Raw genomic sequence first — 18,986 nt, 5'->3', positions numbered from 1 at the left:
ACTGCACCAAATAAATTGCCATTGTGGAGGACACACTTCAAGCTCTGCTTTGAGCTATCGATGAACAGTTGCCATTCAGTTGCATTATAGAATGGAAGTCCCAATTCCTCCATTAAACCATGTATGTTATGGCAATACACAAAGCCACTGTCACTTTGAAAGTACTGCAGAAATGCACTTTCTCTTGATTGAAAGTAGGATACCTTCGCTCCTTTTTCAAGTAAGTTTTCTTGTGCAGTCTTGATGCTAGTTCTGAAGCCTTTTTGGATAGTCCCAAATCTCATGCCAAATCATTCAACTCATGCTGATCAAATCTCTTATGAACTGATTCATCTTCAATTTCAAAATCTTCATTATTACTGTCACTTAGTTCTTCACCATACTCCTGTTTTTCGAAAGAGGGTAGTTCAATGAAAACTGGCACTGGGATTTCAGCTGAATGAGGCACTGGGTGTATAGCTGATGGTAGACTAGGATACTCTGTTTTACATTTATTTTTCTTGTTCTATCTTGACGTTTTCACTCTACAAAAGCAACAGTCACTTGAATGATCTCTGGGCTCTCACCAAACCATAGGTATACCAAATGGCAATTTATCACGTGTTCCCTTCGTCCACATCCATAAACTCTCAACACACTGCTTGCACACCTTATGAGGGGCTCAAGACTTATCTTGATCACCAAGTTTTACTTTAAAATATGCAAAATAGGCTTGCCTGACAAATGCGCTGATGTTTGTCCTTTGACTGGGAATGTTGAAACTGCCACAGATAGAACAAAATGAATTAGAGTTGTTTAGGCACTTACAATGAGAAATAGCAGAGGCAGACATGATATGAAGGAAAGGAAATAAGTGAGTATGTAAATAAAAAAATAAATTCTGCTAACTCCTTGTATACAGACAAGAACTTGGACTACACTTCGGAATACAATTCACTATATAGAGTGGCACACAACCTCTCACCACACTGTTTCATGTATAACTAAATAGCTTAGACAAGTATGAACCTGTCGCTGGTCCCCAAAGTCATCTCCCATTCCTCCCCACTTGAGAAAGGTTTGCTCTCAGCCAATAGGAGAGCACTAGTGCTTCCCTTGATCCAGGCTCAATCCAGCCTAGAGTGGTCACATTAAGATAAGCTGTACAGGGGGAAAATGACACGATAGAAGAAAACTAACTGCAGTTTTGAAATCAGCATGCTTATTTAAGTCTAAAACAGCTGAAAAATCAAACTCAGCAAGAATTATGTTAAAAATCTTTCTCCTGTGTTATTCAGGATGATTTTTCTACAATTTAGCTGTAATTCCAGATTGGTCCTGGGAGGATGTTAGTGTAGCTTCAGTTTACTCCTCTGCCATCTTGGATCTTGGAGTTAGGCTTTAAGCTCAGAAAATTATAAACTATTTTTCACCTGCATGAATCTTTGGGAAATCAAGTAATACATGAGAAAATTCTTTGCCAAGTAAGAATATCTGCCACCTTGCAGAAATCTAGCATCTCTGGCTCCTGCCCACTAAATGCCGATAGCACCCCACCAAATATTTACAACTACTATTAATGTTTCCTCATATTGACAAAATGCACCCTATGGTTCACTTCATCCCTTGCTGTAAAACACTGGCTTGATTCAAGTAGCAGGAAAAGAGGAAATTAGTTTTAGTTGCATATATGCTATAATTTTTAGGAAGGAAATAAGGCAAATATCCTGTATGGGGAATGGCTATTGAAACATTCACGAATTTAAAGCTTTCCAAACTTTTTCTCAGTTGACAGAATTTTGTTTCTCCAAACTATGTTGGAAAATGTGAATAGGTTCTCTGATAAAACACATGTGGTCATAATGACTTCATGCTAATATATATAGTTCAAGTGCAGAAATTTTAACAGCTAGGAAACCATCCAGACAGGTAGAGTTAGGGGAACCAGTATAGTGTCAGAAATAATAAATCAATTTTAATTCTTTGCTAAACATAAATATAAATTTATAAATCTTTCAAATTTATTTTTGATTTCCCTTTCCTTTTATTTATTTTTTTGAAATTATAGTTTACTATAAATCTCTTATATTTACCTAATTGGCCCATAACACTGTTAAGAAATTACACTTTATCTATGAGGAGAAAATATATAGCCAAATGTTTACTCTCCTATAGCTACTTGCTTCATTATGTGATACATATCTTGTCTTTTGATTTATTAAAATGGTTACCTTGTTCATTGTCCTTTGTATTTAAATACTGTTTATAATTCTAAGATGGAAGTCATTTTCTAATCTAAATTGGAAGATGTTTTATCATTATTCCTTGAAGCAGGAATTGTTTATTCATAGTACCTTACTGGTTCCTGCTACATAGTAGATGCTTTTAAGTATTTTTTGAATTAACTTACTTATCCAGTAATCATTAATATATTGTCTCATGTTTACAGTGTTGTACTTTCATATGTATTAATTTTATTTCTCATGCTCTCATTATCATGAAACATCAAAGTAGAATATAAATTAAATAATTTCTTTTAATTCATACTGCTGGCATAACTAAGAGAAGAATTTAGGTCTTCTGTCTTTAATTTTACTATTTCTACCAGTAGGTTTATTTTTTCTTCAGAAGTATGTGTTTTCTGTTTCTGCTGCTTGGCTGTTTCCAAGTGTTCAAAGAATAGTTGTCAAAACAAAACAAAAAACAATACAAAAATTGTCTAAAATCAACATGTAAAAATAGCAATTACCTCCCCAATATTTATTGCATACTCAGAAATCCAAAATGGTATATCAAACATTTTGGTGACAAAGTTTGTCTGGTGGGAGATCCGGCTCTCCTAAAAGCAAGTTACCTTATTTCACGTGTGCAAACTGCAAAACAGGTGCAACAACAACATAGTAATTGTGCAGAGACTGGAACTGTGTAACTATGGAGACATTACCTCACAGTGTTCTAACAGGCAGCATTGGCCAGATATAGAAGTTGTAGTCATAAAGATAGCTATGCTGGGTTGCCGCCCTGCCATTTGAGTGGCTTCCAGTGAGTGCTTCACACCTTCCCCTTGATTTGTCCAATAGCCTTAGCCATTATCAATATTGACTATGTCAGAACATACATAGTCCCACTAGAATCCTGGTCCTGGAACTAGCTTGGTAAAGAAAACTTAAACCTGGAAAGTGCTTTAAGGTAGTTAGATTAACAGGTGAGGTCACTTAAAAAAGAAAATCTGGTTTGAACCTCAGCTGATATGCATTGCCTAATGTCATAATCTGTTTCCCCAGGAAAGAAAAGAGACTTTCCTTCTAGCCAAGATGAATGACATACAAGTTACTCAGTATACACCAGCAGCCCTGCAGAGTCAAGTCCCTGAGCAGGAAGAGAAGATGGAGAAACAAACCCAGTAAGAATGGCACAAATATGACAGGAGAGAAGAGCCTGAGCTTTAAAGGATAATGATGGAGTATCTGACCTCTTGTTTCACAATATCTAATGAAGTAGAACTAGAATTAGTTCCATACATTTCCTAAAATTAGCTATAACATACAACTATTTTCCAGCCTCTGTTTTATAAGGTTAAGTCATTGAGTAATATAAAAATGCAACTAGAAAGATCTCTATCATCATCCAAAGCTCGTATCTAACATGTTAAGGCAATTGACAGATAATTTTCTTAGAATAATTTTACTGACCTGAGGACAAAGAATTGCTAAAGAATTTTGGTTTAGGAGATGTCTGTGAGGATGATAAATAAAAACTACAACTCATTATTTTTTACAACCAATGTAAATCTTTCTGTCAACTAAAGCATTAGCACTGGTTTTTTAAAAAATGACCTATTGTGATGAATATATGCAACTTAAAGTTAATGTTACTTTGGACCTAGATGTCCTGTGTTTAATGTTCAGTTCAAGTCAATTTTAAAAAATATTTTATTTATTAAAATAAATATTTTAAGTCACTTCTCAGGTCAACTGAGAAATGATTGTTGCCAGTATTTCCAGGGCAACATCTCCCTGAATAACATTGAAATGCTGCAACTGAACATAAATTTTATATCTGCCTCTGGTTTCATGCTAATCAACTACAGAGGGAGCAAAATACCAAGAAAGGGCTTGGAAAACTCCATATGCTAACTAAGCACTAGAGAAGGCTAACTAAGCACTAGGACAAACCTCTCATCTTCCGAAAGGAGTCTCATAGGTCTGCGAGTGCAGGGCTTTTGGACAATGTGTTGTGTCAGGCACATCTCTGCCTGAAATATTTCAGCTCTTTCAAAGGTGTGTGTGGCCTTTAGAAGGTTCTTCTTCAAATATAAAAATAAGAACACCCTGTGGTCCCAGGCCAGATTTCTTTGATTGCAACATTTTCCCAGGCTTATTGGGAATCTTTTGTGGAATTGAATTTATTTGGCAACGCTATTGTTTTACTGGAGGAAAGAAAAAAAAATATTCAGAGTGTATAAAATGAACATGCTGAAAGATATAGCCAGTTTGTCTGTAATGAAACCCAGATGTAAAGAACTTTGAAAGAGAAAAGTACTTTTCCTGCTTATTGTAGCCAGTGTCAGGGAGAAATCACGTCATATGAGCCTGTCTCGGGTTGGACAGAGGTAAAATATTTGTAATTTGACAATTGACTTCTATAGTCTCTGTCCCACTGCCACCACAGTCATCCTTGAATGTATAATCATGGGTTTGAGCTTTTCAGACAAAAGCGAGTGCTCAAGGTGTCAGCAGAATAGCAATGCTTGAGCTTAATAAGTGCTGGGCCAGTGATGTTGCAGTTTTCAAAGCCAATGCCATTCAATTATAAAAAAATAACTTACCTGAGATGTCTGAGCCTTCTGAAAGGTACATTTAGAGAAGTCTGGTTTTTAATAAAAACTCTCCAGGTTAATATTTCTCTGATGAAGGAACTTACAAATTATAAAACAAAAGGACTGTGAATACCTCTTGGTAAACAGAGATTGAGAGTGATTGGGAAGCTCCAGGCCCCTGTTCCCTTATGGAAACATTCGAAAAGAAAAAGCAACAGAAAACTGGCTAAAATAACTTTATAGGGACTCTGGAAAACAAGCAGATCAAAATAGAGACAATCCACTGAGGTAAAATACTTAGTTTCTAATTACAGTGGATATGTGGCCCCAGAATGTCAGGCCCCAGAATGTCGGGCTTAAGCTGGCTGGTCATTTATCCAGTGTTTCTGAGATTTAAAAGATTTCGGACCCCAGAACTTTGTTCACAACTCAAGCATTTAAACACACACACACACACACACACACACACACACACACGAATTGCTTTTAGTTTATTGAGAAGAGTCTCAATGTGACTCATAAAACAAAGCTGTCATAAGCCTTTCCATGAGTCATGCCATGAGAATATTGTTTTACTTGTAAAATAATTATACTATAGTTTAGAGACTTTTAAAAAATGATTGTGTATTAGTTAACAAATGTTTTTATATTTATGAAAAATAAAGGAAAATCTTTGTTCATTAGTCGGGTTTACTCATAAAAATAGTACCTGGAAATAGATCTTTCTTCTCCCTCTATTCCCTTCAACATTCACACATAGTCACATTCACACACACAAGTACACACATAGATACACATGTGTACTGTATTTGCAGTTATTAATTTGCAGTGTATTTGAAAGCAGGCATTAACTCTAGGATATTTATAAGTACAGCAAATTAATTCAGCACCAGAAGTTAAAGGAAAAGAGATAGTAAACAATGTATTTTATATTACTAAAAAGGGGGAATATATAATAAGTGATAAATGTGTATAAATGGTTTATAGGGTCTCAGTTTTCTGTAAAAATGCATTTAAAAGATCTGAAAAATGATACAATTTTTGGTTGATTTTTATTTTCTTTCTACTTTTACACTTTTTCAGAACTATATACAATGCGGATTTATTGATTTTTAAATAGAAAAAAGCATGTCTTAATTTGATTCTAAAGTGTCCTATTGGGATTACTAAAACTAGAAATCTAAGATATTCTTGTGCTTATGATAGATGCATAATACCTTTGAAAAGTAGAATTCTGGATAGTAATGATAATTCATGCTTCTTGTGTTTATAGTCCATTCATTTTGAATTTCTTAATTTTATTATACTGATTTTTGTACACAGAAGAGAAGATATACATACTGATCTCCCAAGGATCCAGCAATCTTTAATACATTTTTTCCCAAGTCTTACAGATCCAGATAGCACAACACTGCCATTGTCATGGTCATCAGGCAGTGAAATACCTCCCAGTTTCAATCCGTCTGGCTTTCAGATTAGTAGAATGACTATGTCAACAATTGCAGCAAAGTCTTCGAAATCTACTACATTGAGCCATTTCCAGTCAGAAAGCAACTCGGGTAAGAAAACTGTGCAATGATTTTTATAGACTATTTTTTATTTTATTATGTTTTGTTTCATTGAATTTACTAGGATGACATTGGTTAATAAAATTATACAGGTTTCATGTATACAACTCTATAACACATCATCTGTATATTGTATTTTGTGTTCACCACCCCGATTCAAGTTTCTTTCCATCACCATTTATCCCCCTTTACCCTCTTCAGCCTCCCCTCTCGCCCTTTCCCTCTGGTGATCACCATACTATTTTAAAATCATATAGCTTGACAAATTTTCTATGTACCTAGAAGCCAGAATGATGTTTTATTAGTAGTATTCAATAATACTAATTTCTTAATGTCATATGCAGAGTAACCTGACTACACTCACTATTGATCCTAGCGCTGGATTTGTATTATGGTCACATAAATGCATGTGGCCAAGTATATCGTCCCATGATTAAAATATCTTGAGTTATCATAATGGTTCACGGGTTGACTGCTTACATATTCTAGAATTGCTAGATAATTAAAAAATTTTAATGTATAACATTAACTGTCCTTCCTTTTAATGCTGCCAGAAAGATTAAGCAATGTCTTGTGTGCTTTTTGCCTTTAGGAGATTTAGGGTTTTGGTAAGGAAAAGACGGGTTGACAAGAGAAAGAAGAAAAATACAATAGGTAAAATGGTGGAGAGAAAAGGGAGAAGGAATAAAAAACTAGTAGGAGAGGAAAGTAAAGCAGTACTATAGTAGGAAGAAGTAAAGTTTTAAGACTTGTCAACAGTGCATTCAGCAAAACCCACGCTACAAGGTGTTTGTTCCTCACCATGGATGGGGGACTTTGAGGGTATGTTATCATAGATTACTGGAAAGACCACTCTCTGTCCTTGGAAACAGAAGATCAGGATTCAAACTATCTTTCAACTCCCTACAGTAAGAGACAATAGGTAAGGTATTTAGCATCTTTGAGTCCCGTACTCCAGAACTTCAAAATGGGGATTAAAATATCAACTTCACAGGTCTATCCTAAGGATTAAGTGAGATATTTATGAAAATCACCCAGCACATGGTATGTACTTAATAAAAATTAGTTGTGAATCAGAACATATCTCTAAATACTTTCTCACAGAATGGGCTAGATTGGAGCCTGTATATCACTTCCCAGTCAACTAACAAGTTTCAACACCAGTAGCACAAACATGCTCATGACTACCTGATGCTCCATTTTCCTCTGCCATTCTGTGGATATTTACAGCCTGACTACTTCTTATCTATATTTGGTTTACCTCTTGTACCTTCCTAAGCCTTTGACACACTGTTATGTAGGGTTTTGACCTACTCCATTATTGTCATATCTCCTGTGCTCCGTTGTTTGCATGCCTAAGATACATTTTTCAAAGAAGCCTCCTAAGTTCATACTGACTTTTAACAACGACCAAATCCATATGCTCAAATGTGAAAATACAGATTTTAGGCTCATGGAGGGAATATTTTCTATCCTTTAGCACTGTTTCATCATGGCATATGTTCTGTATTTGGGTTAAGCTGTGAAAGCTCCTTGTATTAGTGGGGAAAAAAACCAAAATATAGTGGCTTCCCCATGCAAGATGAGAGTGAACTAGGATGCAGTCTTCTCCTTCAGTTACTGCAGATCCTGCTTCTGTCAACAGATGTCTGAGTTTGCTCTGACCTGTTGTGCTTGGTTCATTTCCATCTGTTCCTCTAGATGAAATAATGACTTGGACTAAAATTAATGTCTTTTTTCCTTTTAGAATACAAAGGTTTTCATCCTCAGGATAAGCTATAAAAAGAGCTGCAGTATATTCTCTATCCCCAAAGTAAATAAAGGAATAAGTAAATACTCACTTGAGTGGGAATAAATTAATTTAATTTCAAACATTTCTTTTAAACAGAATACTTTGAGGAGTCCTCTTTAGGAACTATCAGTTTAATCCATTCCATGCTTTCACCTCATTTTGGTTTCATTAAAAATACATGAATATGAAACAATCTCTGGATTGTATTAATCCTTTGATGATTTTGGAACCAAGCTCACAATAATAACTATCATTTATTGAGTACCTGCTAAATGCCAGACACTGCTAGACACTTACCTACATTACCTTCAATCCTCATGTCACCTTAACAAGGTAGTATTATTTTTATTTTGTGTTTAGGAAAACTGAGAATTGGAAAGTTGAAATCAGTTGGCTTAGGAAGTGACAGAGGTGGGATACAATTGCTGGTCTGCCTAAATCCAAGACATACTGCTCTATTTTTAAATATCCATCATGCTGCCTCTCTATAGTGTTACTTTCTCTTCCACTAACATCATTAGATTTATCCAGCATGAGTCTTTCTATGCAAAATCATGAAACCTATTTTGTGTTTGAATCTTAGTAGCGAGAGTTTTAAAGGAGCAGATTTCTAAGGATACCAGAATCTGATTAAGCATTACTTTATCTTTCTGATAAAGTATTTTAGTTGATAAGAGGAAACTTAAATCTTTACCTGGAAAAAATTCTAACCATTGTTAGGAAAGGATGCATTTAAAGGTTTAACTTATGGGTATCAATTTGGGGACAATAGTTAATATAAATAGAATAAAGTTGTGTTTATATATGGCATATCCAAATTTGAAAGACTCAAATGTTTTAAGTACTCAAAAACTTATGATGCTTCTAGTACAACTAAGTAATCAGTTCAGCTGTTATCATGCTAATGATATAATTGATAGTTTAAGATAACTGACGATTCCCAGTCAGCGTACATGACTAGGTTGCACATCAGGTCCCCAGTTGGGGGCGCAAGTGAGAGGCAACCACACAGTGATGCTTCTCTCCCTCTTTCTCCTTTCCCCTCTCTCTAAAAATAAATAAACAAACAAATAAATAAATTATATAAGAAAGATAACTGAAATAATCTCTAAGAATTGAGTATCACTAAAATTAAAAACTTACTGGTTATTTTGTAGACTTTGGTATAAAGCTTTTAACTATCTTCATTTAGTTTGACAGTGACAGTAAAATGTATAAAGAATATAGTTTTTTAGAAGCAAAGAATAAAGATAGAGGTTTTGGTTTTCTTTTTTTTAAATGTCCTTTTATTTACTTTTTTTTTTCTTTCCTCTTTAATTTCTTTGAAAGGAGTCAACAGGTTCACAGTACCAAAGAAAAAGACTCTGTCAGTCCATGCTTCTGAAACAACTGTGATTGGGGAAGGGGAGGATTATTTCCTATCTTTGTTTGGTGATTCAAAGAAACTTACTGCACACTCTTTCCATACCAAGAAAAGTTGGAAGCACTTTTCTATGATTCTTGAAGAAGTGGGCCATTCTAGATCCAGGTACATATTCTGATTATTTAGTATTTTCTATTGGAATGGGAACAATAAATTAGCAGGAAGCAAAGTTCTAATCTGTTGTGCTATGTGTAATTTCATCTAAGAATTAGATGAAAAATAACTGTTTTATGTTATGAAAAATTAAAACAAATCAGTATAACTTCCTAAGGAACCAAATTATGAATGCTAATTCTTCAAAGATGCCAGAGAAAACACTACATAGTTCCTACAAATAAACTCAACTTAATTATTCAAGGTCATTTTTTATTATTGGCAAGTCATTCAGATGGACTTAGTATCTTTTTTCCTTCTACTAAGACCTTGAGTTCAACCCAGAAGGAAAAAGCTGGACTTTTAACTCATTGGTTCATTTTTATGGTTGTTAGTAGCTATGACAAAAGAATTGATAAGGAGAACAGTTGATATTTGAACTAAATTAAAAGCTGACTTATTTGTACATTTACTTAATCCTGCTTTTCTTGTTGCATAAGCAACAGATTGAATTGTAAATTGTTAGCAATACACATATGTTGATAGTGAGTGTTAGAGGGTTACAAGAAGTTATTAACCAGAGTTGCGGGTCAGACATAAAGGAAACATTTCCCCCTTAGGTAAGATTTCCTAAAATCAACCACTATCACCATTTAACTGTAGTGAAAACCTATCAACCTCCTGAAAACACTTAAATTATTTTATTTAAGCACCATCTATGTTAAAAATGGTGACTCATTTGGGGCAAAAATTAGGAAAAGGCTTATGAATAGTTTTCAAGAACTTTCACTCAGATCAGGGAAGAGTTGCAGGCAAAGATCAAGAGAAAGGCAAATAAAATATGAAGGCATTCAGAAGAGAGCTTGTTTCAAGCAGAGGATGATCCAGGAAGATTTTGTGAAGGACTTACCAGTTATCAGTTAGAATACCTTGAAAGGATAAGTAAATTTTAAATTTATAAATATTAGTCTATGAGAACATTCTAACCCATTAGTTCTCAATTCTACCTACACAGTTGAATCACCTGGGGTGCTTCTAATTTCCTGGCCCTACTCCAAAATTTGAGTCAGAATTTTCAGTGGTAGAATTGGGCATCATATATATATATATATATATATATATATATATATATATATATATATATAAAATCACATGGTAATTCTAATGTACAGCAGGGCTGAGAACCACTAGCCTAGAGCAAAGGAGCAGCATATATAAAGTGAAGGAGGCAGAAAAGCTAAGATCAGGTACAAGGCACTTTGCAGCATGGCTATATTAAGCAGTGCAGGTGAAGAGGTGTAACCAGGTTGTAGGGGTCAAGGCTGGGGACAGATCACAGTGGTTCTTGAATACCAGACTGAAGAATTTGAACTTCACTGTGGGAAGCAATGGGAAGGTTTCAAAATGAGGAGTGACAAGATTGCGATTCAGAATATTTAATCTGTGGCAATAAATATTAAATAATAAATGTTGAATTTTGTCAAATGCTTTCTATACATCTCTTGAGATGACCATATGGTTTTTCTTAATGTTAAAGCAACATTGCACTCATAGAATAAACCCCATTTGGTCATAATGTTTATGAACTCAATTGGTTAAAATTTTGTGCAAGTTTTTATATCTATGTGAAGAATATCAGCCTGTCTTTTTTTTTTTTTTTTTTTTTTTTTCTGTAATGTCTTTGTCTACTTTGGTATCAGGGTCATGCTTACTTCATAGAATGAGTTGGATATATCTATTCCTTCCTGTATTATTTTCTAAAAGAGTTTGTGTAGAAGTAATTTCTTCTTTAAATGTTTTATAGAATTCATCAGTGAAGCCATCTGAGCCTGGAGTTTCTTTGTGGGTAGAATCTTATGTACAAATTCTATTTCTGTAAAATAGATAACAGGATAGTTGTTATTATTTCTTCTTGAGTGAACTTGAGTAGTTGGTGCCTTTCAAGGAATTTTATCTAAGTTGTCATATTTATTGTCATAAAGTTGTTCACATTCATTCCTTTATTATCCTTTTAGTGTCTATGGAATCTATAATGATGTCACATTTCTTAATGCTGCTACTGATCATATGTGTCTACTCTATTTTTCATGATCAATCCTGCCCCAAAGTTATCAGTTTTATGAGCTTCTCAAAGAACCAGTGTGTGCTTTCATTGATTTTCTCTATTTTTGTTTTGTTTTGTTTTCAATTTCATTGATTTCCGTTCTGATCTGTATTCCCTTTCCTTTGCCTATTTTAGGTTTCATTTGCTTTTCTTATTCTAGTTCCTCAAGGTGAAAGTTGAGATCCTTGACTTGATACCTTTTTATCTTTTAATACAAGCATTTAGTAGTACTACAAATTTTCCCTAGATAAAACTTTAGTGGCATCCTACAAATTTTGATATGCTGTATTTTAATTTTAATTTAGTTCAAAATACTTTCTAATTTTCATTTGCATTTCTTTAATTCTTGTGTAATAAGAAATACAATATTTTACAGATTTTTCAGTTTCATCTCCAGATATCTTTGTCTTATTGATTTCTGGTCAAAGAACATACTTTGTATGACTTGAGTTTTTTTTAAATGTACTGAGACTTGTTTTATAGCCAGGGTATTGTCTAGCCTGGTAATATTCTGGATGCACTTTCAAAGAATGGATATTCTGCTGTTGTTGAATGGAATGTTTCTTAAATGTCAATCAGGTCAAATTAATTGATGGTGTTAAGTCTGTCTTTTTGCTGATTTTATATCTACTTGTTCTATCAGTTATTGAGAAAAAGATATTAAAATCTTTGACTGTAGTTGTGGATTTGTTGATTTTTCCTTGCAGTTCTATCAGCTTTTGCTTCCTGTATTTTGAAGCCCTGTCATTAGGTGCACAAACATTTAGGATTGTTATATCCTCTTGAATTGATCTCTATATCATTATGAAACACCTTCTTTATCTCTGACACTACTTTTGCTCAGAAATCTACTATGTCTGATATTAATACAGCCACTCCAGCTTTATTACTGGTGTTGGCATGGTATATCTTTTCTTTTCTTTTTAACCCATTATGTCTTTATATTTAGAGTGCACACTTTGTATATAGCATGTAGTTGGGACTTGCTCTTTATTCAGTCTGAAAAATCTCTGTCTTTTAGTCTGAGCATTTAAACCATTTACATTTAAAGTAATTGTTAGTATGGTTAGGGTTAAGTCTACTATCCTGCTATTTGTTTTCTGTTTGTTCCAACACTCCTGTGTTCTCTTTTTCTGTCTTCTTTTGAATTAATTATTATTAATGACTTTAGCCTCACTGTTCACTGATTAGCTTTAATTCTGTTATTTTGGTGGTTCCTTCCACGTTTATAGGATACACCTTGAGCTTATCACAGGCTACCTTAAAGTGATATTATACCACTTCACAGAAAGTATAAGAGCCTTACAATACTATACTTTCATTTCTCTCGCCCTGGCCATTGTGTTTTCACCGTCATATATTTTACTTGTACATATATGTTATAAATCCCATACTTCATACTCATTTTTGTTTAAATAATCAACTTTTAAAATAAATTTAAATGATAAGAAAAATATACTTTATATTTACCCTTACATGTTTTCACTGCTTTTTAGTGACTTTTAGTGCTTTTTGATGTCTGTAAGTCATGTTTTTATCAAGTATAATTATCCTACTAACTGAAAAAAACTTCCTTTAACATTTATCATATTATGGATTTGCTTGTGATGAATTCTTCCTTCAGTTTTTAACAGTTTTATTGAGATATCATTGATGTAAAAATTGTATATATTTAAGATTTAAAACTTGATTTCTTTTTTTAAATTGAGACATTGTCAAGTAACATTGTATAAGTTTAAGGTATAGAACATGATGATTTCACATGCATATCTATACTGTAAAATATTTACTATAATAGAATTAGTTAACATATTTATTACATCAAATAATTACTTTTTTAAATTTTGTTGAGAACATTTAAAATCTATTCTCTTAGCAATTTTAAAGTATATAATATAATATTGTTAACTATAGTCACCATGCTGTGCATTAGATCCCCCAAACTTACTTATCTTATAATCAAATCTTTTTGTTACCTGAGAGACACATGGCTGATAATACAATCAGCATGAAAGAGTTGTCAGTCTGAGAATTGAGGACCAAAGTTTTGTTTGACAACTGAGACTTTTTTTTTCATGAACAACTTGGTTGAGAACTAAATTGTTCAAGAATCAAGATTTTTGAGAACCAAGGTTTCACTTTGGATAATTATAAGACACTGAAGAAAAAAATTGAAGAAGATACAAATAAATGGAAGCATATACCATGTTCATGGAAAGGAAGAATTAACATCATTAAAGCACCCATACTACCCAGAGCAATCTATAGATTCAACACAAATCCCATCAAGATACTAATGGTCTATTTCACAGAACTAGAACAAATAATCCAAAAATGTATATGGAACCACAGGAGATATCAGATAGTCACAGCAACCTTGAGAAAGGAAAACAAAGTAGGAGGTATCACAGTACCTGATATCATACTACCCTGCAAGGCTATAGTAAACAAAACAGCAAGGTATTGGTATAAAAACAGACACATAAATCAATGGAACTGAATATAGAGTCCAGAAATAAACCTACACCTATATGGTCAATTAATATATGATAAAGGGGGTAAGAACATACACTGGGGTAAATACAGTCCATTCAATAAGAAATTGTTAGGAAAACTGGACAGATACATGTAAAAAATGAAACTGGACCACAATCTTACATCATATACAAGAATAAACTCAAAATGGATTATAGACTTTATATGTAAGACTTGAAACCATAATTCTCCTAGAGGAAAACATACAATAAAATATTTTATATTTCTTTTAGCAACATTTTTTTCTGATATATCTCCTCAAACAAGGGAAACACACCCAAAAATAAACCAATGAGACTAAACCAAACTAAAAAGGTTTTGCATAGCAAAGGAAACCATCAATAAAACAAAAAGACAACCTACAGAATGGAAAAAGGTGTTCATTAATGATACATTTGATAAGGGGTTAATATCCAAATTTATAAAGAATTCATATTACTCAGCACTAGAAAAACAAAAATTCCAATTACAAAATGGGCAAAGAATTTGAACAGACACTAATAATAAGTGTTGGTTATTATTGGTAGGGGTATATTTTATTTTAAAAATTATATCTCTAACCCACAAGAGGGATTGTGACACTCTGAAAATGTGAATATATATTTATTTAGCTTAGTCTCTGATACATACTAAGGCTCTTAACATGTTAGTAGGAAAAAATACTATCTTATCTTTGTGTAATGTTTTGTTTACAGAATTCTTTTTAAGTACGTAGTTGCTAGTCATCTTCACAGTAACTTTATCAGAAATTAACATTCCTCTTGATCTATCTGAGTTTCATATCACAGTGGTTTTATGAACAGTAGTATTTAAATAATGAGAATTGCACCTTCCTATGTGTCAGAACATGGCAGCAGCAGGACTGTCCGCCCAGACTCTTGACATATGGAAATAAACCATATGCAAATTAACCTGATCGCAGCCTCCCTCATAGGAAATAAAAATGGACTTTGCTCGAAATGTTGAGGGACATAGCACCACATATTGACTGGCCTGGTGGGGGAAAAGTAGGGAGATGTAAACAACCTGCCAAATGTGTTGATGGGTAAACTCACCCTAACTGAAATGTATGTTTGGAAAGGTGTGCAGACGGCACCTGCAGGCACATAGGCAGGAGACTCCAATGGGCCATTGAGTTGGTTTGGGAGTTTCCAGTTCCCTTCAACTTCCTTCCTTCTCTTCTCTCAATAAACCTGGTATAAAATCTTAGACTGTTCTCTGGGTGATTTCTCAGAACAAGGCTATCTGACATTACAGCAACTATACTTTGACACCTAAAGCACTTTTTAAGTTTTTTAAAAATTATTTTATGTAAAGGAGATGATTTAATTGCACAGATAAGCAGAACTAAGTGGTCAGGCGTTTGTCTTAGATTACAAAATACACTATCTGTACATAGAATTTGTCCAATGGATTAGACAGTTGAGGATCAACTTCCAAAACATATTCATTATTCAATTCTAAAGTGAACTAAGGACATGCCTATCTAAAGACACCTTATCATATTTATGTTTTTCTAGTGCTTTTGGAGACATTAAAATAGTGGAAGTGAAGGATTTATTTGTGAAGCTCATTAACTCTTCCACTGACAAAGAACTGGAAATTGGAAATCATATTCTTCAGCAAAATGTGAATGGACAAGCAGTCTCTTTATACCGATTCCCTCCAAATATCATAATACAGGTCAATTCTACAGTGACAGTGAGTATAAGATAGCAATACTATGAATTAAAATTGTAAAGAAAAATCTCACTTACCCAGGTCAGACTGTGACTCAGCCCCAATGGTTTCTTCATCACTCGCTCTTTACATAAATTGTGGTGTTTGTTTTGGTGGTGGGGGCTAATTGAGTCACATTGTCCATCTCCATGTGTAAATGAATACTGATAATTAAATTTCCATAGCTCTCTTCAATTTGTTGTACAATACCTTTGTCTTATTATTTAACTATTAAAATAAAATAACTAATTTCCAAAAATAAAGTAAGCATAATTCTTAAAAGAAAAGTAAACAGATTGCTTGCCTAGAGAATAGATAATTAAAAGTTGGTACTGGAAGGTTTTTCCTCTTTCTCATGCTTTCCTTTAAACTACATACAACGCTACACAGCTTGACATTATGTATTACACAGTCCTTATATTTTAAAACTTAATATGTTGAGAAAGATGACATTGCAGTCCCCCCTCTACATTTACAATATTGTTGAACGCCAATTACCTTTGTTATTAACAAACTATTTCTTACAGGTCTGGTCAGCAGCATCTGAAACAAAGCATCAGCCACCATCAGATTTTGTTTTGAAGGAAGAAAACAAGTTTAGCACAAGCCCAAATTATACAACAATTCTGTGCAAACCTAATGGTGAGGTCAGTGTCTGGTTCTTAACAATAGTTTTTAAGTGGATATTCTCCTTATAGTCTCCTTCTACACTTACCTTAATCAATTATTTTTCTGTCCCTAAAACTGTAACAAATCAGCAAATCAACAGGACCCTTTTCTCAATGCCAAAGTGCCAATAAGCTGCATACAATTTGGCAAACATAATTTTGATATTCCAAATTTCAAGCTACTTCAAATTTCAGAGTTAAGGATGAATTTTATTTATGGTATTCAGCATGAAAAGCAGGATAAGAAAGGAAGCATCTATGTGCAGATCCTTTTTATTAATTTTTGTATTTTTCAAATGTTTGTTGAGAGTCTATTATTTTTCAAGGACAATTTGCCATTTATTTTGTAATTATTTAATTATATTTTATTTATTATGCTATTACAGTTGTCCTGATTTTCCCCCTTTGCCTCCCACCACCCAGCACCCCCACAGTCCCTTAGGCAATCCCCACATCATTGTTCATGTCCATGGGTCATGTGTATAAGTCTATGGCTACTCCATTTCCTATACTGTACTTTACATCCCCATGGCTGTTCTGTAACTACCTGTCTGTACGTCTTAACCCCCTCACCTCTTCACCCATTCCCCCGCATCCCACTCTCATCTGGAAACCACTAAAACACACTCTATATTCATGGTTCTGTCTATGTTCTTATTTGCCTAGGTTGTTTTTTAGATTCAATTATTGCCATTTTATTGTTCATAATTTTGATCTTCTTTTTCTTAAATAAGTCCCTTTTACATTTCATCTAATAATGGTTTGGTGATGATGAACTCCTTTAGTTTTTTCTTGTCTTGGAAGCCCTTTATCTGCCCTTCTGTTCTTAATGATGGCTTTGCTGGGTAGAGCAATCTTGGCTGTAGGTCCCTACTTTTCATGACTGAATATTTCTTCCCAGTCCCTTCTTGCCTGAAAAGTATCTTTTAAGAAATCAGCTGACAGTCTTATGGGATTCCTCTGTAGGTAACTAACTGCCTTTCTCTTGCTATTTTTAAGGTTCTCTCTTAATCTTTAAACTTTGGCATTTTAATTATATGTCTTTTGGAGTGGGCCTCTTTGCATCCATGTTGTTTGGGACTCTCTGTGCTTCCTCAACTTGCATGTCTATTTCCTTCACCAAATTATAGAAGTTTCCTTTCATTATTTTTTCAAATAGATTTCCAATTTCTTGCTCTTTTTCTTCTTTTCTGGCACTGCTACGATACTAATGTTGGACCTCTTGAAGTTGTCCCAGAGGCTGCTTATACTATCCTTATTTATTTATTTATTTTTGTGGGGGGATTCTTTTTTCTTGTCCTGAGTGGTTGTTTATTGCTTCCTTGTATTTCAAATCGTTGATTCAATTCTCAGTTTAATCCATTCCACTGTTGTTTTCCTGTAAGTTGTTCTTTATTTCAATTAGTATATCCTTTGTTTCTGACTGGATCTTTTTTACGCTGTTGAGTTCCTCACTCAGTTCCTTGAGCATCCTTATAACCAGTGTTTTGAACTCTCCATCTGAGAAACTGCTCTTCTCCATTTCATTTAGCTCTTTTTCTGCAGTTTTTATCTCTTCTTTCATTTGGGCCAAGTTTCTTTGTCCCCTGCTTTGACAGCTTCCCTGTGTTTGTTTCTCTGTATTAGGTAGAGCTGCTTTGACTCCATGTCTTATTAGTGTACTTAATGTAGTAGGTGTCCTGTAGGGTCCAGTGGCACAGCTCTCCCATCACTCAAGATAGGTACTTGAGGTGTACTCTTCATGTTGAACTGAGTACACCCTCCTCTTGTGGTTGAGCTTTGGTTGCTGTTGGAAGATCAATGGAAGGATTTACCAAGGCCAGTGAACTCTAAGTATTGGTTGTGACCATTTGCTACTATCATCTGCTCTTCGTGGAGGATCAGCTGTGCAGGGGCAGGGTCATGGTGCTCTGACGTGGGCTGTAATTTTTCACTGGATGCACTGTCCCTGGTGTTTCCCAGGTGGTGCCAGCCAAGGTCAGCCCTCAACTGTGTTTTGCTTGGGGCCACCCTGCCTGAACTATAAAGCAATCTGAGATGGCTGCTACCTGTGCTGGGCTTGGAGATTACCAGATGAAGCCAAGCTGTGAATCTAAGCTGGCTCCTATGAGTGCCAGGCCTGTGGCTCACTGAGGCCAGTTGTTGCTTGTTTGAGAGGATTTAGGAAGGTGTGATGCATGATCCAAGACCAGCCATTCATATTGAAAAGCAGCTTGGGTAGGCCATAAGTTGAGTGGAGTGGAGTCTCTGGGGATCTCCAAGGTGGGTCAAAAGTGTCAGCCAGAT

The 18,986-nt window shown here is 34.4% G+C and overlaps 1 protein-coding gene across 1 annotated transcript in view; it reads left to right on the top strand.

Annotated features, from left to right (window-relative positions):
- Window positions 1-3,293: 3,293 nt before the first annotated feature.
- LMNTD1 (lamin tail domain containing 1) overlaps window positions 3,294-18,986 on the top strand; it is a 40,043-nt gene continuing 24,350 nt past the window's right edge. Inside the window, 5 exon segments of the mRNA XM_090275489.1 lie at window positions 3,294-3,382; window positions 6,122-6,357; window positions 9,488-9,686; window positions 15,834-16,014; window positions 16,560-16,679. Coding sequence (XP_090131615.1) covers window positions 3,294-3,382; window positions 6,122-6,357; window positions 9,488-9,686; window positions 15,834-16,014; window positions 16,560-16,679 — 825 coding nt within the window.

Source organism: Furipterus horrens, unplaced genomic scaffold, assembly GCF_987537825.1.
Source record: "Furipterus horrens unplaced genomic scaffold, mFurHor1.1.pri manual_scaffold_4, whole genome shotgun sequence".
Taxonomy (NCBI): Eukaryota; Metazoa; Chordata; class Mammalia; order Chiroptera; family Furipteridae; genus Furipterus; species Furipterus horrens.
Note: the sequence above shows the minus strand (reverse complement) of the source record. Positions and strands in the feature narration are given on the sequence as shown.